Source organism: Colobus angolensis, unplaced genomic scaffold, assembly GCF_000951035.1.
Source record: "Colobus angolensis palliatus isolate OR3802 unplaced genomic scaffold, Cang.pa_1.0 Scaffold163, whole genome shotgun sequence".
Classification (NCBI taxonomy): Eukaryota; Metazoa; Chordata; class Mammalia; order Primates; family Cercopithecidae; genus Colobus; species Colobus angolensis.
In genome coordinates, this window is record NW_012114744.1 from 6573222 (window position 1) to 6600189 (window position 26968).

Below are 26968 nucleotides of genomic sequence, written 5' to 3' on the forward strand. Positions count from 1 at the left end.
TCCCTTGGACTCACTAGTTAAAATGGGGAATTGGGTTCTTCAATCCACTAGAATCATTTCTGGGATACTAATTTTCCACCTTCTTCCCTATTCCCATTATTTGAAGTCTAGCTATATCATCTTCTTAAAATTTTTAATACTGTTGTATTCATTTCTCCCAACCCAAAGACAATTTTATTTTAGCATCTTATTCACTCTTTTTTCTGTACCTTGTTCTCAACAATTTAATAAAGCATAAGAATGACTCTTTAGATTCCCCAAACTCAGACTTCTTGCCTTAACAGAGCTTAATAGAACTGCCTGCCTATTCCTTATCACTCAATGACAGTACTGTTACACCCTGGATTCCAATTTAGAAATCTCATAATTCTTATTATCTCTCAAATCACATTGCATCCACCAAAACGATATGTCCTACACCACCATTGTTCATCCATTTTCTCTTGAAACTCTTTTGGCTTCTAAAAGTGAAGAATCACTATTTTTCTCTATCCCATTTGTCATGAGATTAAGGACTCTGAACCTATACGTAAAATAATATTAAAGCCACTGGAGGCGATACATGCAAGGGCTTTGGATGAATCCAGCTTCCATGTGAATATTTCTTCTGTAATGTGTTAATTAATTTCTTCTATAAGATGTTAAAAGGTTTTCTCACAAGCAAGGATCTCTAGAGGCCCATTTCTCTGAATCTGTGATAGCCGGACACCCCTAGGGGGCGCTCCGTCTCTCAAAATACAAGGGGCTGACAGCAGCGTCCCTCTGGGGTGGGGCTCACTCTAGGGGTGTGGCCTCACGGAGAGCCTCAGCCCACTAGAGTTTGGCTTAGAAACAAGTTTGAAAACCTCTTCAGGTCCAGAGCCTTTAAATAATGCCTGCTATGCGCCAAGACAGCCCTGGGTATCCAGAGTTCGCAAAGCAAGGACTGGGGAAGAGAGCGACATGCACCAGACTGATCTCCTTTCCCCTTGACAGCCTCAGCAAAAGTGGAAGGGGATTTGCAGAATTACACTATTAGCAGCGTCCACCCGAAGGTCTGTACAGAATTAGATTGAGCTGATTCTGGACAAAGCCCACTGTGTACCTTTTTCTACTGGGCAAAAGTTACCCCCAACACCTGCTATAATCAACTCATTTTAGGAGCAGTATGTCAGGCCATAAAGCATCAGATCATTGAAAGACCCAACTAATTAGTCCAGGAAAGGAGTAATAAGAACATCCGTGGTCTGAGTTCGATACTAAGGCACAGAGAGACGACTGAGCTATTCTGGTGCTTGCTGTCTGAGGTCCAGACAGTACTTACTTGTGACCCTCTTATCCTCAGAAGAGTAACCACAATTCCCTGGAGTGAAGAATATCCCAATTCACTCATGGAGTCCACTTCAGTCTCATTCTCGACCTTTGTCACCAGTTGGCTAGGATATTTGTTTTTCCAATTCTGTGTTAGGAAAAAGAAGTTGCATAGAGGATCAGACATCAGATATGTTTCTAAATTCTGCAGCTCTGGGTGGGCAGCCTCATTTGGGGAAATGCTAGCTGCTGTTTCCAACGTGGGGAAGCCCACAGTTTCGGACCCAGAGCTGACAGCGCTGTTCCAGCAGCCCCCACGGCCAGAGGAACCCGGCCTTAGCTCCGCCCCGCCAGCCCGGCCCGGGTGGCTGCGATGCCGCGGTCCTCTGCTCCCGCCGGGCGTGCAGCGGGCGCGCGCGCGTGTGTTTGTGTGTCTGTGTGTGTGTGTGTGTGTGTGTGTGTGTCTGTGTGTGTGTGAGATGAATTGGAGTCATACGACTGGGTGTTTCCTTCCGAGTGGTTTTGATCAGCAATCCATTAGGAAATCATGGAAACTTTTTTTTTCTGGCTAAAAGGATGAAAACTGAGTAAGTACATAGAACTTTGAACTTGAGACGGAATGAAACAAATTCAAGCAAAAACCCTGACAGTAACCATGTTCATTCAAATTGCGTATGCCCTTTTTATGTTAAAAGCCATGAATACTTACAGGACAGTGGGAATTTAAAACTAAATGAAGGGAAGTATACAAAAGGCTGAAAGCAAGACTGCTTTAAAACCGGAGGAAAACTGAGGAACTGCTAAGGCAACCTGGCCTGAGTTCAGCTGTGCGACAGACACTTTGGGTTTTAATCTTTTGCGTTCTTCAATGCTGTTTTCAGACTCCAGATTTACTTTGGTGTTGTTTTCTCTCTTCCTGCAAAGCTGAGGCAGAGTCGGACTCCTTTACTGTGAGTTTAAAGATGTGAAAATAAGGCATTACTGGAAGCAACAGTTTGGCAGCCTGGGGTACACTCAGGTTATTCGTTACAACTATTATTATTTGATGTCTTTTTTTAAACTCAGGTCATCCACTTTTGACTGTCATCCATGGAAGAGCTCTTATTAAATGCCTCAGACTTTCGGGACCTATGATTCTTTGGCACAACCCTTTGGAAAATGCTTAAGCAGGGATGAAGCAAACTTGATTGGTGTTGTGGAAAAAGAAGACAGATTAGTATTTTTTATGCTGACAAAAAAATAGCTGCTATGACTTTTCCCGCAACGCGGACAGGGGCCAAGTGAAGCTGAACTGGTCATGGTCTGTCGCCCAGTGTTCCCTTGTCGTCGGCGATTTTGCCCCCGACCCTTCTTGGTGGGCTTGGTGGTGGCAATCTGTCTCTTCTACCAGACTCTGACCCTCCGAGGGACTCGGAAGCTCACAGCCGCTGCCCCTGGGGCTGTCCCACACACATCCACTGAAACTCAGGCAAGCAGATGCAAGAAAGGATTTTCTCAGGACAAACAGTGCTTCCTTCTCTCTGGTAATGCCCAGGAAACCAGAAAGGTAAGACTCTCATAAGCTTAATGGAGACAATTTCTGCAAAGACAGCAATCTGCCTCTCTGTCCTTTCTATAAAACTAAAATTAACTTCCATGAGGTCTGAAAGGGATCCAGAGTATAAACAGCCTAGAGAGTGACCTGATGACAGGGAAACACGTTACGTAAGCTTCAACTTCTTATAGTTACTTCCAGAAAGTTCTGGCCTTACTTTGTCTCTTAGGATTTCACTTCATTTCAGTGGAATGAAGTAGACAGTTTGGAGGAGGCGTAAAATGACGTGCATTCTTTCTACAATATCAGGATTCTAAGAGATCTGAGGATTTACAATTCAAAAACATAAATCAAAGATTCAAAAACTTTGATAAACCTTGAGTGTCTCTTTTCTCAAGGCGGTCAGTATGAGTGCCCAGACCATTCCAGATTCAAAGATTCTCCAAAGTTTCATTTTGTAACTAGCTAGATTGATTCTTAATTGGTGACCAAATTTCTAAAGCAATATATTTACTTCAAAAGTATTTAAAATAATAGTATAATATATTTCTTCAAAAGAATTGATACACTGTGTTTTATTGTTTATAGGATCAGGGAAATACAGATTATTCTATATTCTATTCAGATAAACTTACTAATCTTACTCGTCAAATGTTGAAAAAAAAACACAAAAAGCACACGAAGTAACACAGGATTTCTATTTTAATATACCGCTCTCCTCATGCCTATCAGTGAAATAATAACCTATAAAATAGTCAAGTGTAAAACAGAACATGAACAAAGAAAAAAAATCCACGCAAAAAAAATCATGGTGGCAAAGCTACTAAATTTTATGTTACAACAAGTACTATTGTAGCGAAGTAATTGAGGGTTCTGTAAATAGCATCTTATATCTACAGTAGATTCTGGTCGATCTTATGATGCCGGTTACCATTTGAAGTAGAATTTCCACTTGAAATCCAGCTCTGTTGCTACCGTTATTACCAAAACCTCCACAATTGACCAGCACCACTTGTTTTAAAAACCCTTGTTTTTGTTTCAGACTACTGCCCTGTGAGACAGGAACAGTAGATATGATTGTTATCATTTTATGAACAAGGAGCCTGACACTCAGTGCCATTTAGGTAGGCCACATGGTTAGCATTGTGACATGATGCATCCCCAGAGCAATAGCGATCAAGCTGCTTAGTTCCTACTGCAGGGCTGATGCTCTAAAGAAAAGTAAATTCAAAGCCCTTGTAATAATTTTTGAAACCACAACTACAAAAACTTATTGACATACAAAATAATGTTAAGTTAAAACAAAGAAAATTTGAAACTTTTAAGTGACTTCATTTGTTATCCGTAATACCAAGAAACATCTTGACCAAGAACTATCTTATGACAAAGAATAGTGGATAATATAAGTTGGAACACTTTAAAATGAAAACTGCAACTGAAATTCTACATCTACTTTTAGGCACAGTAAAGTGATTGAAGAATGTGTAATTTTGTTGTTGTTGTTCCTTTATACTGACTTTTTTTTTGTTTCCTGAATACATCACAGTCAAAATGGATGTAAATTGTGACTGTTAAAGTCATTTCTTGTTAGTTTCTAATATTGAGAAATGCAATTTCTTCAAAAATAGTCGAGATAGTCTTGCTCTTATTAAATACCTAAAATTTTTGCTAAGAATTTTGGATGCCAAGGTTTTCTTCATGAACTTACAGCTTTCTTATTCCCCTCCTTCACTCTGTGTGATTCCTGCTTTGTTTGTAATTTAGGCATATGTTAGCTGTTATTTGTGGGCTGTCATAGAAAATTCTATTTCAACTTTGAATCTCCTACTACTTATAAACCATCTGAAACTTGCTGGCTGCTGGTGTAAAACATTCACTTGAGAATTTTCTTCACCAAAAATGCCAAACACATGTTGAATTTGGTTTACAAATGATTCACAGTCTTAAGTATTTTAACTGTAAGCAAGATTCTAAATTTACAATTAAGTTCAGGAGCCCAGTGGATATGAAAAGTAGATTTCCAAACATTAGCCATGTCACTCCATTTTTAACCTATGCCAGCCCCTGGTTTAAAGCCACTTTTTATTTGAGACAGAAAGGAAGCGAGAAAGAAAGTATCATACACATGTTAATTAAAACCAGACACAAATTAATTCTACTTATAGTATATGTTTTGAAAAAAGAGTCAAATCATATTCTAATTTAAATTATTAGATATTCTTTCAGATGGCTAAAATGAAGAGAGAAAGCCTTTGGGATCAATATATTGATCATTTTCTAAAGTAACTATTTGGGAAGTTCATTTTAAAAAGCTGGTTAGATGCTATATAGGTTTCCTGAAAACCTAGAATTAGCTTTGAGGCATTTTATAGAAGTAGCATTATTTCTATCTGTAAATTTTGAATTTTCTTATTACTTTTATTTACTCAAATCTTAGTAAAATCTTTGCTTTAAGTGTTTTTAAAAGTTACTTAAAGCAGCTGATTTTGACCTAGGGTTCATGGATTCCAGAATGTATTTAGATGTATAAAATGTATACATCCATGGCATTTTATGCAAAATACTGTAGTGTAGGTGTATGTGCAGATCTTTGGGGGGGAAATTATAGATTTCTGTCAGATACTCAGAACTAAAAACATCCTAAGAACCACCACAAATGCTTAACAGCCAGTATGTTTACATGTTAAACTAACTGCCCCTCCAAGATGTGTAAATTGGATCTAGATTTAAAAACCTAAAATGGAAAAAATCATAATGAAAGACTTCAACTGAGCATATTAGAACAAGTGTTTCAGTGAATGTTTTAGTGTTTGCAGGGATAAACATTCAGAAACCAAAGTAAATATACAGAAATAAAAACTTCTTGGATCAGAGTTTTTATTCACTGACTAAGTAATACATATTGCCCAGTCTTTTTTGTTGCAGTTATGTCTATGAGAAGACCTTTGGTACTTTATCAGCCTCCTAATGGAAGGTTCTGTACTACCAAATATTTGATCATGGGTGACTTTACCCTGCACACTTTTACACATGGGATCTGATTCAATGTGTAAAGCTGTTTTCAGTATGGATTGAAATCATGGTATAGTATATGCCAACTTTCCATAGTGAAGAAGTACTCTCCCTCTTTCTTGCCAAACTTTAATTCATTTTTCCATTTGAATAATCCAAAGGGCCTGGCTAAGCAGATGCATTTTTGTCACTTCTTCAGAGTTTTCTCCCAACATCAGTAGTCTGAATATTGCCTGACAATCTGCCAAGTCTTAAAATTATTTCAATTTAATATATAAACATAGATGTGTTGTCTTCATCAAAGTAGGTCACTCAATAGATTTATCTATTTTTATAGCATCGAACACTTTAACATTTCATAACACAGGAAGCACATTAAATTATAAACAGAAACAATGAAAGAAAATCTCCTTAGTATATGCTCCTTTAATGGAAACTTTGCTATTTGGGGAATACATTTATACTCACCATAGCCATGTGTTTCTGATTACCTCCTGTTGATGGCTCCAAAATGAGAACTACTATTTTGTTGACTGTTGCTTGACTATTCATTTCCCGTATCTTCTTGACTCTCCCTTCTCTTTCAGTGACTGTTCTATATGACATCTGCTTTCTCAAGGATCCAAACACAGCCCAATGCAAATAAGTGGATGTTCTCATTGAAAATGATCTAATTAATCTTGTTTGCAATTCTAATAGCAAATAATATATTTAACATTTGAAAATTTCTTAAAAATTCCTTACTTGTCCCAGGTTTTCTAGAAATAGAACTGGAGGCAAATACTTGCATGCTAACACTTTATTAGAGAATGCAATCTCAGGGACACAAGAGTGAGGAAAGAACAGAGAAGGGAGAGCAAACACAAGGGAGTACATTATTGCAAATCATTTCCAGAGAGGCTTTCTTCAACTACCATGTCACAGTGCAGGTGCTGCACAAAAGGAGCAGAAAGGGCAAGCAGTTTATCTCCTGATATCTTCTCCTGCCTTTTATTGATTGGAGTCCCTCTCATCATACTTACAGGTTGAGTTATTTGGCTTCTCAGGGCAGCCACTAGAGAAGCTAGCCCCTGGATGGGTGTCATCCTGCAGGTGCAAAGGTGAGGTGGACCCTCCTTTTCAATCACTACTGTGAGTAGGAGCTTCCAGGTCTGTGAAAACACTGTCCTTAGTTTGATGACCACAACAATGGCGAGTAATGCCCACTAGAGGGGTAGATGAGGCAATGCGATCTACTCACTACTGAGACAGTAGTTTGATAATTTTGCTTTCTAGAAATCCACCAAAAATCCAGCAAAAATGCTCGCAGTCTTGGGAAGAGGCTTCTCTTATTTTATATAAAAATTTTGTAATTATCTCACTGAGAATCCTTCTCTTCAACTAAAAAAAAAATCCTCCACAGAACCTTGCTTCATCTCTACCCTTTCTCCTCCTGATACCTTTCATTTATTCATTCTTTTTCATTCATTTAGTAAATATTTATTGAACAATTTGTGTGTATTAGCCTCTTTATGAGATACCAGTGATACAGGAATACAAGCTTCTGTGAGACAGACAAGTAAATTAACACGGTGGGAGGAAACTGATAATTACAAGACGACTTTTTGAATGTTGGGAAGGAACTAGAGAGGGTAGAGGAAGAAAAAAGGGTTACATGCAGAATAACCCACATATGCAAGTAAGAAATGAAATAGCCGGATAGCCTGATATATTTGGAGAATTCAAAGTATTTGTTATGCTGTGTGTGTGTGTGTGTGTTGTTGTTGTTGTTGTTGTTACTGATGGAAGCAGGAAGGCAAATACACAAAGTAGAAAATTCAGCAGGGTCTGGATGTTGGAAACATGCACATGATAAGGAGTCTGGATTCTATTCCAAAGGCAACAGAGACTCCCTGAAGAATGTTAAGCAAAGACTGGCATAAATAGATAAGTGTATTAGAGAACGGTATGAGCACACATTGCAGAATGGACTGGAGTAGAATTGAAGGCAGGAAGACCAGTTGGTAAGCTGCTTCAAAATGCCTCTTCTTTGCCAAATCTTACTTTCCATGTGTGTTCTTGAACACCCCCTTTTCTACCTTTTCCAAAGGCTCCACAGTTACCCTCTGTTACTTATAATATTGCCAATTCCAAATCTTTCCTCCTGCCAGCAAACATGTGTAGAACTAATAAACCAGTAAGTTTTCTTCATACCTGGCAATCAACCTAATACAATATGCTCCCTGTCTCTCTACTTCCCTTCAGAGAAACTGTAACTCGTTCTGTTTGCATATACTTCCTGGTCACCCCTCCCCATTCCTTATCCTTTGCATTTGGTCATTTCTATTGAAAGCTCTCTTGGTGAACCCCTTACTACCAAATCTAATGATGTATTTTCAATATACATCCTTCTTCTCTTAGGCATCTTCTGCTATTGGGAAATGACTCTTTCTTGAAATTTCCTTTTTGAATTCCACAACACAAGGTTATTCTGAAAAACTTGTGGTCTCCTTTCAAGTTCATTTCCTCTCTCCGATGACACAGGTAGACATTTCCAACCTTAGGCTCTTGGAACTTTGCCTTGTTTTATACTTTTCCTTGATGAATGTACCAGTTTTGCCTATTGTTAATTTTCACCCTTGGGCAGATGACATATCACCTACCTCTTCAAATTCCTGTTACCTTTTTCTAGAATATTCTAGAATACTACAAAAATTTAAATAATTTATTTCACAAACTTCATGCCCAAATCAATGATTCCTCTTAACCTCCCTATTTCCATGAATAGGACCTGACACCCAACCACCATTTTCCTAGATGCATAGGCTTTACACCTTTGTTATTTCTTGCTCCCTCCCCATATCTTGCTCCTCACCAAATCCATCTGGCCTGGCTCCTTACCAAATCTGAGACCTGCCACTGAGCCACATGGCCAGCTCCAAATTAGAAAGGCCACAACATTCTTCAGGTTTTTATTCCCTCCTTCTCCTCCTCCTCCTCCTCTTCCTTCTTCTTCAGTAACTCTGGGAGTGGTGGCTCACATCTCTAATCCTAGCACTTTGGGAGACTGAGGCATGAGGATCACATAGGTCCAGGGGTTCAAGACCAGCCTAGGCAAAATAGAGAGAGCTTATCTCCACAAATTTTTTTTAAAAAATTAGCTGAGATTGATGGCATGTGCCTGGAGCCCCAGCTACTCGAGAGGCTGAGGTGGGAGGATTGCTTGAGCCTGGGATGTCGAGGCTGCAGTGACCTGTGATCGTGCCACTGCACTCCAGCCTAGGTGACAGAGCCAGCGCCTGTCAAAAAATAAAAATAAAAATAAAAAATAAATAAAAAGAAAAAGAATTATCCTTAAAATATTTTAATAGAGGTTAAAAAACCCCCATATATTATAAAATTTACCCTCTTAACCATTTGTAAGTATACCGTTAAGTAGTATTAATCATATTTACATTGTTGTATAAAGTCCAAAACATTCTTGCCTTGTTCACAGCCCTTATTCAGAAACATTAGTCTCAACCAGCTTACATGTTGTTTCCTCTTCTCCTTGGCATCTGGCCCAGATCTAGATTTCCTCCTCGTGGTTTATATATTGCCTGTAGACATGGTGCTCCTTTTTTAGCTCTAACTTCTAATTTCTCTCTGGGACCATGCTGTGCATTTAGCCCTTTATTATACTATCATAATTTTAGTAAATATCACATTAGCACAGCCTTTATGGCTATGTAAAGTGGAATTTTCTCTGGTCCTCCAAATTAGTTCAAATAAGAGTTCATCAGATTCCAAAATCTTAGCGTCTACCTTCACAATCTCAATGCTGTGTCCTCGTTGTCACTAACCTAGACTCGTTCAGTGATTTAACCAGTTACCCCTCCATCTGCCTGCATATTCTACGCAGTCTGTGCACAGGTCTCATTAATACCTCTGCTGAAACCCTTCAGGAGTTGTAACGTTGGGCGCACTCAATTGAGTAGAAACCACCCTGACCCAGGCATGTTCCAACATACTTTTCTAGCCTTATCTCCACCCTGTCTCTACGTGTAATCCGTAATCCAACCAACAGCCTATTCTCTAAACTCCCACATCTCTCCTTCTGTCAGGAGTCTCCTCCAGGGAGCCTACCCTAGTCAATGCCTCTAGAAATCTTCATGATCATTCTTAAAACTTTCAAGAACCTATGAAGTTTCACCTCCTTCATCATAGCAGCCCTTATCTCCATAAATGGATGTGTGCTTAAACATCCCTAATAAAACTTATGTTTCATTGTAAGTATTTATAAATGAAGGAACATTAGAATGTTAGAACTGCAAATAAGTTAGAGATGATTAAGTTCAACATCTTTTTTAAGTGAAGAACTGCTGACACTGTTATTTCAGGCTTCTAGCCTCCAGAATTATGAGATTTAGTAAGTAAGTTTTCTTGTCTTAAACCATCCAGCTTTGTTACAGCAGCTCTAGGAAACTAATAAATTTGGGAAGGTAGAATAGTTAAGTACATGAACACTGCATTCAAATTAATACCATTTGTTAACTTGTTACCTTGGGCACATTTCTTGACCTCTCTAGGATTTAGTTTCCTTACCTGAACATAGAAGTATTATCACCAACTCCCCAAGGCTAACATGAGCCTTAAATGAGATAAATCACATGAAGCACTTAAAGTGTCTGGCAGATAGAAAGCACTCAATAAATATTAACTATGAAAATAATTATTATTTAATTTCCTTGAAGACTCACTCATCTCTGTGGACCCTATAGACCCTAACATTTGGCCTTCACAAAGTCAGTGAGCAACAAGTAATTGCTGTAATGAACATAAGTCTTTAGATAAGAAATAATCTGAGATGAAAGCTTTGTTGAGTTTCTCTCTCTATCCCCCAGCCTCTTAGCTGTTGCCTTTTCAAAGTAAAATGAATCTTTTGAATCAAGACCAAACTTAGGGAGGCTGATGTATCAGTCAACGTCAGACTTGCTTATCTATAGGCAAGTCCTTAGTTTTGCAGATTTTTTTTTTTTTTTTTTTTTAAAATCTGAGCTGCTGAAATGAACAGCATGTTATAGCTGGGGATGGGGAGGAGTGAGCTGAGTGCAGATAGGAGGAAAGAGATTAAGATTTTGGACCCTGAGTAACATATCTATTCATTTGTTTATCGCCTGTCTTTCTGCATGGAATATAAGCTCCTTCAGATCAAATACTTTATTTGATTGGTTTACTGCTACATCCCCAGTGTCAAAATAGTCTCTGATACATAGTGAGGACTGAATAAATATTCAGTCAATGAATGAATAAATAAATGAATGATGAATTTTAACTTGCCAACTCTAGAGCAGGGCAAGATATGAAGATATGAGAGGAATTCCTTCTCCTTCTTTTCTTTCTCTTGCTGGACTCAAAAGTCCTCCACTTCTCCTTCCTACACAAGTATCTCTTGATCTCTTTACTGTACTGTCTCTTAGACTTCTGGCTAATGGTAATCATCATGCCATTTCTACATTAAAGTTGATTAATTATCTTTGATTAACTATCATTGATTTCTCTTGTTATCATCAGCTCCTTTGTCTCATTGAAATCCTTAGCCTAAAGCCGGGCGCGGTGGCTCAAGCCTGTAATCCCAGCACTTTGGGAGGCTGAGACAGGTGGATCACGAGGTCAGGAGATTGAGACCATCCTGGCTAACACAGTGAAACCCCGTCTCTACTAAAAATACAAAAAACTAGCCGGGCGAGCGCCTGTACTCCGGAGGCTGAGGCAGGAGAATGGTGTGAACCCGGGAGGCGGAGCTTGCAGTGAGCTGAGATCCGGCCACTGCACTCCAGCCTGGGTAACAGAGCGAGACTCCGTCTCAAAAAAAAAAAAAAAAAATGAAATCCTTAGCCTATAGACATTCTCAGGTATCTACCATAATAATAATAAAAATAACATCCTTTCCTAATAATTGTGCCTTTCTAATTACATCTCTTCTTTCTTATCCTCGTTGTCACCATCATCTAACCTCTATTTCTGTTAAGGAATTTCCATTTTTAACAGATTGATCCTACCTAAAATTGAGCCATTCCTTTTATACATTTTTATATTGTAACTGGATTGGAAAATGTAGATTTAAAAATCTTGCTGATGGAATTTAGACACAGGAGTTTATGTATAGGAGGCTCTCAAGAGATGTTGTCAACGTACTAACAGGTATGCAACTTTCAGAGAATTAGTTAGGCTGCCTGATGAGCATTTAATGCTTGCGAGTTTATCTGAGACAGTTGATTAAAGCATCGTTAAATTTTTATAATGAAATACGCATATGGGTGAAAAATTGCTCATACTGAGAGAATTTAAACAAATTCAAATTTGTTTACATTAGATACATTTTAATGAAGTCTTGATGAAGCTCAAATTTAAACAAGTTATATTTAATGTCATATGTATCAATGAATTAATCATTTTATAAGTGTCATTCTCTCTTGTTTTTCAGATAGTGGCAGGAGCTTCTGCTTCTTTTCCCTCTATGCAATTATGTTTCTTGTTTTAATGGAATTGAAAATTCATATAAGATAAACCCTCTGAAATGGAAACCACTAGATACACTGACATTATAAAAAGTGCTTCCTGTTATCAACTCTGAGCCTGTGGCCTTTTGGGGTGAAAGGAATGTTTTGGTTTCATTTTTCCCCTTGGCTTCCTTTAGATATTTTTTCCAAGGGATCTGTTCTCACTAAAAGAATGAACTCATGTTCTAACATAGGATTTATGTTCTGTGGCAGAAACTACACCAAATTTGGAAATTTGCAAGGTAAACAGAACTTTGTCAACTTTTGCACTTTTTGGAGACTGTTCAAAATGTAAAATTAAGCATTTTGACTTATCATGTATAGAGTTCGGAAAGAAATATGACAATAAAAGACTGAGTAGGCCATGTATAATGATCTTAAAAAAGTTTATTCAGCTTTCAATTAAATTCACTAATAGAGGCTAGGCATATTTATGATCCAAAATAATAGATGGATCAAAATAATTATTAAAAAGAGCACATGGATTTGGCAGCGCAGAATGGGCCTTATCATGTTCCTTGACATATAACTACCTTTGGTGTCCCTGATCTTTATCTGGGGGTTGTCAATAGGAACCCCTACCGGTTCATTTATGATGCAGCCCTATCAGAGTAACTTGGTAAAAGGGAAGCTCTGCAACTCTGCATATTATTGTTGAGAATAGATCTTACAATCTCCAGCACAGCTTTCAGTCTCAAGCCTGTTAAATACCTTGAATAAGAAGCCTCGCAGATCGTGGATATGTTGTGGAATACATTGGTCCAAATTCCAGCTTTATTTTAGCTATGGGACAACTGGCAAATTTTATCCACATTTTAAAACCTCAGTTCTCTTATTGGAAAATGGAACTAACCCCTATTTGTGGAAACTGAATAAAATCATATGTTTGAAAGCATCAAGCATGGTGGTTGGCCAGAGTCAATGTTCAATAAGTATTATGTGTGTCCTTTCTTCCCCTGAGAAGCTAGGTTTAAGCTCTGATCTCAAAAACAAGCACTTGGTATAGGTTACATTATATTTGCTTCACTAATGCATATATAGTAGGCATTTTTGATTGTCACCCTGTGTTTTCTTCAGTACATATATTTTGCTCAGGTAAATGTTTAAAGCTGCTTGTCCACTTTCCCCGTTGGCACCTATAGATACAGTCAAATGCAAGCATATTCTGCGGGATTTCCAGGGATATGCATAATGCTTTCTTATCTGCTCCAGAAAGTCACTTTGACTGCCAGGAGTCAGAATGCAACATATCTTCCCTCATTTATTAAACATAAATTATTCACAAATTTTGATATTTTAGTTCTTTTCGTAGCCGATTTCTTGTAACATATGTCACAGCTGATCTTGACAAATTCAAGCTGGTAATTGCTGACCTAAGCATATTTTGAGTATGCCTGAGAGAGGGATTTCAGGTATCCAATCTAGGAAGAGAGAATCAGGTGGAGGAAGAAGCCTGATGGTAACGTATAACTATGGGAAGAAAATGGAATTTACTTAAAAAATAATATTACTCCAGGGTCATGATATTTCTTATTTCTTTTGGCATAGGACAAAGAAGGTGGTGTTAGGGTGGTGGTGCAGACTTCTAGAAACCACCAGAACAACCTGTTAAAAGTTCATGTGTCTGAAACAGATCCTGCTGTGACCCATTCACCCTTTCCAAGAGAAAAGGAAATTACCCGGGACTGAAATGGGGAATCCCAGTTTCCATTATGAAGAGTTGAATGACCGTGGACAAGTGACTTCCTTGGGTTTTATTTTCCTGGTCTGTGGTACAGGATCGAAATGCCTGTCACAGAGATGCTATGGGATCTAATTAGACACTCTAGCTGAGGGTACTTTGAAAAGCATTGAGATTATAAAAGACTGGGGAATACGTATTTTCATATCCAAAAGAATGATATCATTAAAATATTCTCATTGCATTTGGTGCCTTTTGGGAAAAGAAGAGAGATTATATATATATATCTCTCTCACAAATGTGATTACTGGAAACACCCTTCATTAAAAATTTATAGTATAGTGTGCTATACAAATGCCAAGTTATAAAGTTACGTTTCAAAATGCCACTAGGAGTCCAAAATCGTGCTGCTACAATTGAGTTTCCTCTTGATGTTTCACTATTTCTTTAACAAGCAATAGGAAGTATAATAGCATTCCAATAGCTACGGCCCTAAGCCTACTTCTTCCCTGGTGGAAAATCTAGTATTAATTTAGCCAAAGTGCACAAATGCTTCAGGAAAAATGGAACAGGATATTAACTTTTCTATAGCAGTAAAGGAACTACCCGACCCTAGCAAAGCATCAATCAGAAAGTTGACTTTCATACTGAGCAGTAAACCTTCCCTACTAGACATGCCCAGAGGGCAGAACTGATTTTGAATGTTTCCCTTTACTCCCCTCTCTGTTACTATATTTAAGAACTATCTTTTTTTCTGAATAAACAGTGAAAACATTAATAACATATCTGAAACTCCCAATTGTACAAGCTAAACCTACTTATCTAAGTATTTTAGAAGTATATAAGCTATTTTAAAAGCAGATAGGTTTGAGGCAGAGTTAGTTTTCTTGTGGGGGAGTATATGAGGATAGGGAAGAAAGGAGGTGAGTGTACTATGTTTCTTAAAAAAAAAAAAAAAACACTGATTAAAGCATGACCATGTTTGCTTTTAACAAACTTATTTTGCTGGAGAGCAGATAAACTCTCCAGCATATGTTGTGGAAACATATTCTGTCAGACATATAAACTTCAAAAGCTAGAATTGTCTCCTATTTTTCTTGTAAAATAATATCTTAAAAGGAAGCCCCTTTTCTGGGATATAAATAGGAGTATGTCTCATTATCCAATAATATGTACATAATCCTAAGCACATTTCCAAAGTAACCAAGCATTTATAGTGATGTAACCATACCCTGTGAAATCTAGCATTAAACAAAACTTTCCAATAAATTACTGTCAGCTGGATCAGGGCAGAGACCAAGTTTACACAATTCCTGGCACATAATATGTTGAATGAATGGATAAATGAGATCTAGTGTAAGTTCATGTTGTGTATTCAGTATAGAACTCTCTGTGGTGGTCAACAGTCCTTAAATTCTTCTTTTGTGCTTTCCATTCAGCTCTTAAACTCTGATTATTCCCAAACAACGTCCCCACCCAGGTCTTCCTTCATTCAAAAGATGTCTTCACCTGTACTGTCCTGAGAAGTCCAAAGCAATTTGTTTGACCATCTAAGACATGGTTCCCACTTTAGACCTGACTGATACCTACTGCTAGACCCTTTAAGAATAAACTAGAACTCTAGGAAAGGAAATTCCTTTTCCAGCCAGACACAGAAGAAAGCTAAAAGCTATTCTGCAACACAATTGGTCCCATAAAGAAAGGATTAGAGAGTTTAGGGACTTGAAAACTTGATACCAGTATTAGATGATGTATTATTCCTTTCTTTAGGAAACAGTGCTTATATTTGTGAATTTTAGATACTGGCATTTCCTGACAATTTTTGATTGTGGGAGCAAGAAGTTGGCCATCTGATATTTAAACACTCTAGAATGAATATGTAATTTGGAGATCTCCAGGGCTGATTCTGAAAGAATATGTGAGGTTGTGTTATGATATGTTAGTATGATTGTGCAGCCTCTGGCAACATGAGCAGGAACAGGTAGACAGGGTAGAGTTGGGGGACCTCCCAAGGGAAAGCATAGGAGGGAGAGTTCTTGGAACTCAGTCAGTTTGGAGAAAGGGTTACCCAGGATTGTCTCAAAGGAGAGCCAAGGTTGCATGTCGATAATGGCCAGTAAACTGAAAGGATCAGATAAGAAGGCCACGGAGAGTGAATAGGCATGAGGGTAATAAGAGTAAGCAAGAAAAAGAATGAATGCCCAGCTATAAATGTGTGCTGAAGGAAACTTGGTCTACTTCTTTTATGTGGAGTGTGGTGCCTCTTCCCCACATTCTTCTTAACTGTGGTCACTCTATGAATACGATAAGGCAACATTTCTCTGGGTTTGCCAGGTGCGTGCCTCTATCTTGCAGCCCTTCATTCAACAAGAAGTGGAACAGATCTTTACTGTCCTGGAGATGTAGAGCCACCTGCATCAAGGATATTGCCTATCCATCCTTAACCATCTGTTCAGCTCAAGGGAGCCCTGGATTTCTGGGGAAAATCCAGATGAACTGGTTGCTACATGCATCTGAATGCCAAGGGGAGAAGGCAGGAGCCAGAGATGCTGTGCATGGGGTTGACAACGTTAAACAGTTGAAATGGGCTTAGAACCTATCCTCCTCCTCCAGGGGGTATAAATGTGGTGACTGGACAGGCAGTGGATGGAGAATCTCTTAATCCCCAAATCAGTGCCTGAATTCTACCCTTACATCCGGCAGGTGTTCCATTAGGCTGGACTCTGCCCAGAGGAGGACATGTTTGCTCCGTGCCAGAAAGAGATTCTAGGCCGGCTGCCACGAGTTTGTTCATGATGACCCACTGCAGAACTCTGGGCTGTGTGCATGTGCAGAAGTGAAATGCAAAGGGGACAGCAGAGCTAGGAGGACAACTGAGGTCACAAGCTGGGCAGGATGGAGGTGGGAGGATGAGGAGCACACTTTGTGGTTGGGAAAGTAGATAGAGAAGAATGAAAATTGAATGGAGAATGAAAGCAAGGAATTCAGGAATTTCTAGGGGAACACTTGGGAGACCCTAAGACTAGACACTGGTGACCGTATTTTCTAAGCCATAAATAGAGAATGTAATGTCTCATAAAGGACTAATATCCTAATGTGTGAATTTATTTATAGAACATTATAACAAAGTAAAAATTAAGTCATATTTAGTTGTACAATTAACAAATGGCCTTTTTTCGGTCCAGTCCCCAAATCTAAGAAGTATGTTCATTGTATGTATGGCATCATGCCCTTATGCATTTTTATAATGATATGTTTGCTCTAACACTGAGTTTTTATCAGAGAATAATCATAGAGATGGAGGCTCATTTAGTATTTTAAAATTATTTAATGTCTTATATATAAACACTACCTTTTCATATCCTACATGTAATTTGACAGAACCCTTATGAAACAACATGATTAAAACTTTAAAGGTTTGTGTTCTCATTGTTCAACTCCCACTTTATGAGTGAGAACACTTTATGAGTGAGAACATGTGGTGTTTGGTTTTCTGTTTCTGTGTTAGTTTGCTGAGAATGATGGTTTCCAGCTTCATCCATGTCCCTGCAAAGGACATGAACTCATCCTTTTTTATGGCTGCATAGTATTCCATGGAGTATATGTGCCACATTTTCTTTATCCAGTCTGTCATTGATGGGCATTTGGGTTGGTTCTAATTCTTTGCTATTGTGAACAGTGCTGCAATAAACACATGTGTGCATGTGTCTTTTTAGTAGAATGATTTATAATCCTTTGGGTATATACCCAGTAATGGGATTGTTGGGTCAAATGGTATTTCTGGGAACATCACACACTGGGGCCTGTCGGCGGGTTGGGGGCTGGGGAGGGATAGCATTAGGAGAAATACTTAATATAGATGACCGGCTGATGGGTGCAGCAAACTACGATGGCACGTGTATACCTATGTAACAAACCTGCACGTTCTGCACATGTATCCCAGAACTTAAAGTATAATAAAAAAAAATTAGAAACAAACAGAAAAGCTGTTATTCACCATTAAAAAAAAAAACGTATAGGCTTTTACTTAAACTATGTTAATTTTTCAACATATTATTTCGTCTGACAATTCTTTAAGATCTATTTCTCTAATAATATCTTACGTTTGTGCGGGACTACATATTTTTGAATGCTTTTGTCTAAACAGAGTCACTCTGGATTCTTACAGTAGCACAAAAAGATGGAAGGTGTCAGTACTCATTTGCAGACAAGGAAAATGAAGTTCATCAAGTGGAACTTCATTAGTGTCAGCTGATCATGAATGGGGTGGGGGCGGTGGGAAATAGAGACCTGAGATTCAGGAGGCTTTGTGTTGTGGCTGGAAAAGCCTCAAACTCAGATTCAGAGTCTCTGGCATCTATGAAAATGTCTGGTTGACCACATGATGTTTAGGTACTGATATTGTTGTTGTAATTGCCCCAGTTCTCTTTCCTTTCTGCTATATTGCCTCTGTATGGACTTACTATTTTAAGGCTGAATTGCTGAATTAACTTGTTGTTTTGGCATCAGGGGACAGAGACTTGCTATTATATTAACATTTTTCAAAAGAACAAGGTCTTTCCTTGTCCTCCGCTTGTTATTTCATAATTGTGGATTGTCAATTCTCTTTTTTCTTCATTACGGACATCCTTTAACTACTGTTGACACTGTGGTAAGACTCAGAGGGCAATAAGGAACCTCATATAGTCAGCTAGAGAGCATTTACTTTAACACCAGCAAAAGCAATCAGGGCTTGGAGATACAAAGAAAATAACTTCTTCCTCCTGTTAAGCGCTACATGAGTGTCTGAGAAAGAGAGGACAGGGATAGGGGAAGAATCTAAGGAACAGGAAAGCAGAGGAGAAGAGAAGAGATTAAAGAGGGACATACCTAGGAGTGATTTTCGCTGGCTCCAAAATAGGGAATCACATCAAATTGTGTCAAAAAAAAAAAAAAAAAGCAAACTACATTCTCTTTGTCTTTTCATTTCAAGTTCTATCTTATTTTCAAGTTCTGTCTTATTCTTACAGACATAATGAAGGAAACTATCAAGACCACCATCTCTCAGTTATCCCTGTGTTTTTGTAATCTCAGTTGGATCTGTGTTATGTCTGTGAGGTTACAGTAAATAGTAAACTGCTGACCCACAGCTGTGCAACGTGGGTGGCATCTCAAAGGAGCCTTGAAGAGGAGGCTGAAAAAGATGCTTTATACTACTTTTAAAAACAGCTAGAAAAGAGAAAAGGGAAATTTTAGTAGAAGCAGAAGAAGGAAATAGTATAGGTTCCTTCACATTGGTTGAAACGAATGAGCATTCCAGTGGAGGTGGAGGTTGGCAGGCAACAACGAACGCCAGGCACAGGAAGGCAAGAAGTCACAGCTGGTGATCCTAGATATGCACTTGAGGAGAAAAAGCTGTCCTTGTGTTCTTAGTTTTGCCTTTAATTTCTTTCTGCCTCCAAGATTCACCCTATGTGTAGGGGTTAGCCTGGGGAAGGAAGGCGCCTCACTGGAGCCGAAGCTACACCCAGCATGATTCTGCATTTGCTGGAGTTTGAAGAGTTGCGAAACTGTTTAGACTGCATTTTTTTTCGTTTTGCAACTTGCACTCTTCCATTTTCCATTCTCTCCTCCTCTTTTCTTGCTTCAGTTACACAGCTCTGTGTTGTACACCTTTTTCAGAAAGGCATCGTATGGTCCCAAAGTTTTGAATGAGGAGAATGGGCATTAAACATTGAGGATACCCAGGAGTTCTCAGAGTTTACCTTCAGATTATATGTTTACTGTTTTACAGATTTGATGGAAAGTCTTCTGATAAGGAAAACATGACCGATCTCTAAGGTGACAGTGTTTCAGATGTGGACTAAGGCAACTAAGGCATTACAGCATTTATCATTAATTATTTTCTAGACTGGGATGTCCAAGTCAGGGTCTGCCCTGCTGTTGCTTCTGTTTTCTTCTTTTGTGCCTTCTTCCCTTCTAATAGAAACTAGGCTTACAAGCTCCCTTTCTGTTTACTGAGTGTCTTCATGACAAATTAATTTTCCTGAAATTTTCTCTCCAGTACTGGAATGTGTTCATTCTCTGTACCTTAGCTCTCTCTTTCTCAGTTACACATAGCATTATTTGACCATCCCGTTGCTGCTTCTTTTTGCTCTTTCTACACCAAATCAGGTTCCATAGTACAGAACTCACTGCTCAGGCCCTCACAGTTCTCTGTCTTCCCAGGCTTTCCCTGTATGGTTTAATGCCTTCTTAGGGCAGGTCTCAGGCATCCCTCTTATGGGTTAGTGATTCAGGTTACTTTTACTGTTTCCTTTTCTTTTCTTTTCCTTTCTTTCTCTTCTTTCTTTCTTTTTTCTTTGTTTCTTTCTTTTTCTTTCTTTCTTTCTTTCTCCTTCCTTCCTTCCTTCCTTCCTTCCTTCCTTTTTTTAACCTCTTTTCTGCAATATGGAAGGGGTGGCTTGAGGTTTTTAGAAAATACTGTGATTTAGGTAGTAAAAGTCTGGCCTTCTGAAATTCTATCAGGGTACTCATCCATCCAGAAAACAAAACAAGAAAAGCACTCTTTTTCTGTCTATCCTAAGTCCAGTTTTTCTCATCTGCCTCCTCCCTGACACGACTTTAGTAAACTGAATCAAAGTTCTTCAAAGTCGAACCTATGTATAAAGACCAGCATAGAGTTATCAACCTTTAAATTTTCCACTACTCACTGCATTTAGGTTTCCTACTAGCTACTTAACAAGATAATAAGTAGCGTTGCATTGCTCCATTTTCATCATCATTGTCAGTCATTTCTTGTTGCCTCTCTGACCCTATTTGCCACTCACAATAAAAAGGATTCATGGTACTGACCTTCAAGGTCAACAGCAAAGAACTTCAAGAGAAAAAAGACAATTCTTCAAGGCAAGGAAAAGATAAGAAGAGAAATTACCGATGTAATTTAATTACTTATTTTCTTTCATATACAATATTCATAATATAGGCAAGCAATAACACCAAATCATCTAAAAGAGCTCCTGGGTCATTCTTTAACAAACCAGACCCTTATTTCCATTGGAAATTATATGATTTCATTAATGATTTATTGCTCTTCTTGCTAAACACTAGCCCTCCTAATGAGGGCTAGAACCTGGATAGACTTCTTCACTGTTGCATTCCCAGACCCTAAGACCATGCCTGTTACATAGAAAATGCTCGAAAATGTTAAATGGGAAAATGAAAGAATGATGAGAACAAGCCAGAGGACAGAGGCAGAATCGGTTTTGCAATCCAGAATCTGTCCCACCGGGTGCTTTTCTTCAGGAGCTCTCAGCAATCCCAGCCCAGGTGCAGGACAGGCAGGTTGCTGAGATCTCCCTCAGGTCCCTCAGCTCAGTGTTTCCACAGCATCCTGACTTACTGGGCTTATCCTAGTTTATTATAACTAGTTGCGTTTACGTCTGATTTTCTTGGTGGGATGTTAGATCCTTAAAGGCAGAGGATTTACTGTGGATTCCAAGCTCTTTCATGTTTGATGTTTTGCCATGTGGATGTGAAGGAAGTGCAGCAGAGCAAGGAAATTTAATATATTAGATAGAGGGTGGTTGGAGTGTTGGACCATGGAATCTGAACTGCAGAGAGAGAAGCTGAGGAAAAAGGAGACCAGTAGAAAGTTCAGGCTGTGCCCAGTGGCTCACACCTCTAATCCCAGCACTTTGAGAGGCCGAGGCAGATGGATTGCTTGAGCCCAGTAGTTCAAGACCAGTCTTGGCAAGGTGGTAAAAGCCCCATCTTTCCAAAAAAAAAAATAATAAAAAATAGCTAGATGTGGTAGCATGTACCTGTAGTCCTAGCTACTTGGGAGGCTGAGGTGGGAGGATGGCTTAGGCCTGAGAGGTGAAGGTTGTAGTAAGCCTAGATCATGCCACTGCACTCCAGCCTAAGTGACAGAGCCGGTTCCTGTCTCAAAAAAAAAAAAAAAAAAAAAATTGTTAGGTGAAAAGACTAATGATTGAAGAACCAATACATTGGAAATAAATGAGAAGAGCCAGATACTTCAGTGCAATCAAAGAATAGAATTTCTAAAATTTTATAATTTCAGAGGAGGGACTGTTCTGGGACTACAATGTCTAAGATATGGCCATTGGAGCAAGTGTTTGAAACGAAGTGGAGGAGAGTCACTGGAGATGAAGAGGTCATGAATATTTTATGGCTTGAGATGCAGATATTGAACCCTTGACTGAGATATTCTAGTAGATTTTTTTCCACCTAATAGTTAAATAATTAAAGGGCATGCGTGTATTTACAAACAAGTAAGCTCATACTTTGCATTTATGTATCCATTCATTTACTCATTTATTCATCCATTCTCTCTTATTTAGAACCTGGTAGTAAGTTGCATATACAACAATGGCCAAAGCAGACAAATCTAGGCCCTCATGGAACATAGTAGGAGAGGCGGACATTAAACAAATAATATATAGTTATATGTCGTGAAGTGTGCCAGTGGGAAAATTACATTGAGGGATACAGGTGATAATGGGTTTTGGCGATGCCTGTTTAAGTGGGTGCTATTTCATCAAGGCTCTATTGGAAATACATTATTTTTTTTCACTTTTTAAAAAGTTTTTTGAGACAGAGTCTCACTCTGTCACCGTGGCTGGAGTACAGTGGCACGATCTCAGCTCACTGCACCCTCCACATCCAGGGTTCAAGCATTCTCCTGACTCAGCCTCCAGAGTAGCTGGGATTACAGGTACATCACTATGTCCAGCTACTTTTTTCTATTTTTAGTAGAGACAAGGTTTCACCATGTTGGCCAGGCTGATTTCGAACTCCTGACCTCAAGCGATACTCCTATCTTATCTTCTCAAAGTGCTGGGATTACAGGCATGAGCCACCACGCCCTGCAGGAATACATTTTTGATAAGGAAACTTTATTACTTTTTTATCTCTCTTATTTGTATATAAATCCACACGTGAGTGAACTTGCCTATCATTAGATATTGAAGGTTGGGATAGCCCCAAAGTACAATTTGGGAGTACAGTCAGAAGATGCTCTGTGACATGGAGTAGTTCTGAGAAATGTGTAGCCCTCCCATCATCAGCTTGAGATTCAGTTAAATCAGCTGTAAGATGCAGACAGAAGTACACTAAAGCTTCTTTTAGAGAGGGACATCCTTTCAAGCATCAGCTTGCATATCCAGAAACCTGTGGTCCCTAAAGTGTTCTGCAATTATAAGATATTTTTTAAATAGAAAATGTATATGATATAGATCCCAGAAAATTCCTTCCATTTACTTCTTACATTCCCTAAAATAAGTGTACATTTCACCAGTAGGGAAGAGAATCTATATTTTATTCTTACAGTGGAAAAATGAAAACATAATTCACTATGATAGACTCTGTAATATTTCTAAAATGCCAAAGTCTGGACCAGGAAGGCAATTTGACTTTTAGTCATATATGACACACATCCAAAGTCTACTAGATGATTTGTATTTGAGCATCAAAAGATGTCATAAATACATGGCTACTTTAATAAATCCAGAAAAAAATCTTTCTGCTATGTGAAAAAAAAACAAGTTTTATTTTTCAGCCTTACTGTATTTTGAAGAGCTATATTTCTTGGTTTCATGGTGAGTCTTGGTAAAGATTTTTTAACAGTGTAAGTAACTGAGAAATGCAGTACTTTTATAATGTAGCTCTTCAATTTTTTACTGTAAATTAATTATTTTGCTTAAATATTTAACTCTATATTTGTCATTCTTGCTAGTATTTACAGTTCTATTGAAATAAATTTGTGAATACAAGTCTTAACCACTTTCTATTCCCAGTCTTCCATGGCTTTATTTATAACAAAGACTTCTACATATTGAAGGAAAAGATGTTTGTATTCACTCATTCAAAGAATATTTGTTATGTGTCTCTTATATGCCAAGTACTGTTTTTAGGCTGGGAAAGCAAAATTGAACAAAACAGACAAAAACATATGCTTTCATTTAGCTTCCATCCTGGTATGAAGAGAGAGAAAATAAACATAATAAGTTTCCAAGATATGGGAGGCCCAGGAAAAAAAAAACAAATAAATATAATAAGTAAAATTATATTTATGCATTAAAACATAATCACTCCTATAGAGGAAAATGTATATCAGGTATATGAAATCATACATATTATTGCAAAAATGCCTGTTATAACAGAGATCAAACCATATTAATTAAAAAGCTTATGGAATTTTCAATATAAAATTATACTATAATATTGATTATTATTCCATTTTATTTACATAACTTTAAGATAATTTATTGGTGAGACACCATGTTGGACACTTTCATATTGAAAATTCATTTAATTCCCTCACACAGTAGGATTTCTTATTTCATTTACACATGTGAGAAAACTCTAAATAATTTAGCTCAGTAGATGAAGCAAGCAAGTGATGGAGCCAGAATTCAAATCCAGATTTTGGATTCCCAATCTTCTCTTTTTACTCTACGTTGCTGCATCCAATGCTCCCAGTACTTTATGACAACATTCTGTGCTTTGCTTTATCTCAGATGGCACAAAGTTTTCAGATTTTGGACATCCTTTCAGTAAAAATAAAAAGTGTCCAGTTATAAAACAACTTTTATGTAGTCTAACAAAGGGATTTCTAAGGAAATATTTTGCAGCTCTCTCAAGATGAGAGAGAGGCAAGTGGACACTCAGAATCAACATTCAGTAACACTCATTCTTTTCTAAATTCTGGGCCAGCAGGGTTGTGTCAAGTGAAGTTGTTGTAGTAGTGGCCAGGTGAAATGTATTCTTCCATTAAAAATATACCTTTGGAATTGTGGGAATAATCAGGACCTCTTATTTCTGAAAGTGCTGCTATTAACGTTTGATGACCTTGCACTTGCTAGTGTGGTTGACATAATTGTTCACATCGTTTTAATTTCACATATGCAATGTGTGTACCTGTTGTCAGACCGGCTGAAACTGTTCTTGCCCTTTGGTATTGGGCCATTCTGCTGATACAGTGTGTTATAAATATGACAAGGACAGCAGCAGTTTGTATTACAGGATAATACAACATAATGCTACTGACAAGCTCATTTCCTATTTATTCTCTATAGTCTGAGATGTGGGTTAAAATTTCAGTCTATGCTATGAAGGTTATTACCAAATATGGCCAATCATTGTGCTTTATTTACATGTAATAAACCCTCTACAGGGTATATTAATAAAAGTTACATTGTTCTTGCTTAAATTAATCTTTACTGGGGGAAAAAGAGGATGGTATCTTTCAAAATGAAAACTACTCAAAGTTTTAAAATATACCTTCCTTGTGTGAAATCCCTTTTCTATTTGAGCCAGCTGTAATAGAGAGGAGCATCCTGTGATTACAAAAGAAAATGTGATATGGGAATTCTGGATACAGTGGGTTTGCTTGAGTGACACTGATATACTGGGAAGCATCTGTCTTCCCCTTTCACCTAGACACTTGTTTGTTTACTTTGGCTTTCTACAGGCTACTCAGTTCCCTCTAACCCCTGTGTCCAAAGGCTAAATGTGTATTTGATTTCAAACACTCCTTATACATTTATTATTGCCAACAATTATAACATTTGGGGAGAATCGTGTCCCAATTTTCACTTAAATTGTTGCATTTAAATGGTTTTCTCATCAATAAAATGCGGTGTCTTTTAACAAAGGAAAATATCTTATCAATCTCATTCTCCCAAAGTAGCACGTACAGAAGGTACGATTAGCTAGAGTTCTATTCTTTTTCATTATGTTCATTATATTCATCACACACATAGTAAGCAACTATGTTAACGTGTGCCAGGCAGAGCACAAACTCAGAAGCAGTTTTTCCAGACTCATTGTTCTTTGTGATATATTCTTATTAAAAAATAATACCTCATAGTACCTCCTGCATAGCAAGCATGGTTCTGAGCACTTTACAAGTGTTAACTATCTAATCCTCATAGCATCTTAGGAAGAAGGTATTGTCTGAAGTCACACAGATAATGCTGGTGCAGCCAGGTGATTCGAATCCGGCAGTTTAGATCCAGAGTTTGTGTCCTCCTGGACTACTCTATGCTTTGTCTGTGAATTTTCAGCTAGCAATAGTTTGTAAGCAATAAAAAAATAGTATATCGTTCCTGACCTCAAAGGATTTACAATCTAACTCTGTTTCTTCTTTCCTTCAATATGCGTCTTCAAATATTTTGATAACTGCTATGTTATCATAATAACATTCATTTACACGTGTGAGAAAACTCTGATGTGGGTAGATTAAATAATTTAGCTCAGTAGATGAAGCAAGCAAGTGATGGAGCCAGAATTCAAATCCAGATTTTGGATTCCCAATCTTCTCTTTTTACTCTACGTTGCTGCATCCAATGCTCCCAGTACTAAATTTGATAAATTTACTAAATATCTTCATTTATTAAGCACGTACCATATATCATGTCTTGGGATAGACATTTGAGAGACATGGACAATGCAGGCCTGGCTGTTAAGGGGCTGATATGAGAAAAATGTAATTTCCTTTCATGAGTGCTAATGAAAGTATGCATTTCAATTAAAAATGTCCATAAGAGATAATGTTTGACTATTGAGAGTTGATTTGGAATTTGATAAGCGAAATAATGAAAAGAGGAAGGAATTGTAGGTGGAAGGAACAGTGATGTACAAAAGAGCAGGTTGTGGGTCAGGAATAAAGATGATTAAGAGTGTGATGTGATCTGACCAGAGTAGGAAGGCAGGGTATAAGTTTAAATGATCTTGTGTTTCTTGATAAAGATGTAGAATTGGGCCGGGTGCGGTGGCTCACGCCTGTAATCCCAGCGCTATGGGAGGCCAAGGTGGGCGGATCACGAGGTCAGGAGATCCAGACCATCCTGGCTAACTAGGTGAAACCCCATCTCTACTAAAAATACAAAAATTAGCTGGGCGTGGTGGCAGGCTCCTGTAGTCCCA

At 38.1% G+C, this 26968-nt stretch overlaps 1 protein-coding gene across 2 annotated transcripts in view; it reads left to right on the top strand.

Moving 5' to 3' along the window:
• Nucleotides 1-1643: 1643 nt before the first annotated feature.
• CPED1 (cadherin-like and PC-esterase domain containing 1) overlaps nt 1644-26968 on the top strand; it is a 320989-nt gene continuing 295664 nt past the window's right edge. The window contains exons 1-2 of one of the 2 annotated variants that reach the window (XM_011937391.1): nt 1644-1877; nt 2356-2836. In XM_011937391.1, coding sequence (XP_011792781.1) covers nt 2588-2836 — 249 coding nt within the window. In that variant the 5' untranslated portion in view covers nt 1644-1877; nt 2356-2587. Of the gene's footprint in view, nt 2241-2355; nt 2837-26968 lie in introns of both variants that reach the window. The other variant, XM_011937392.1, reaches the window with a different exon arrangement.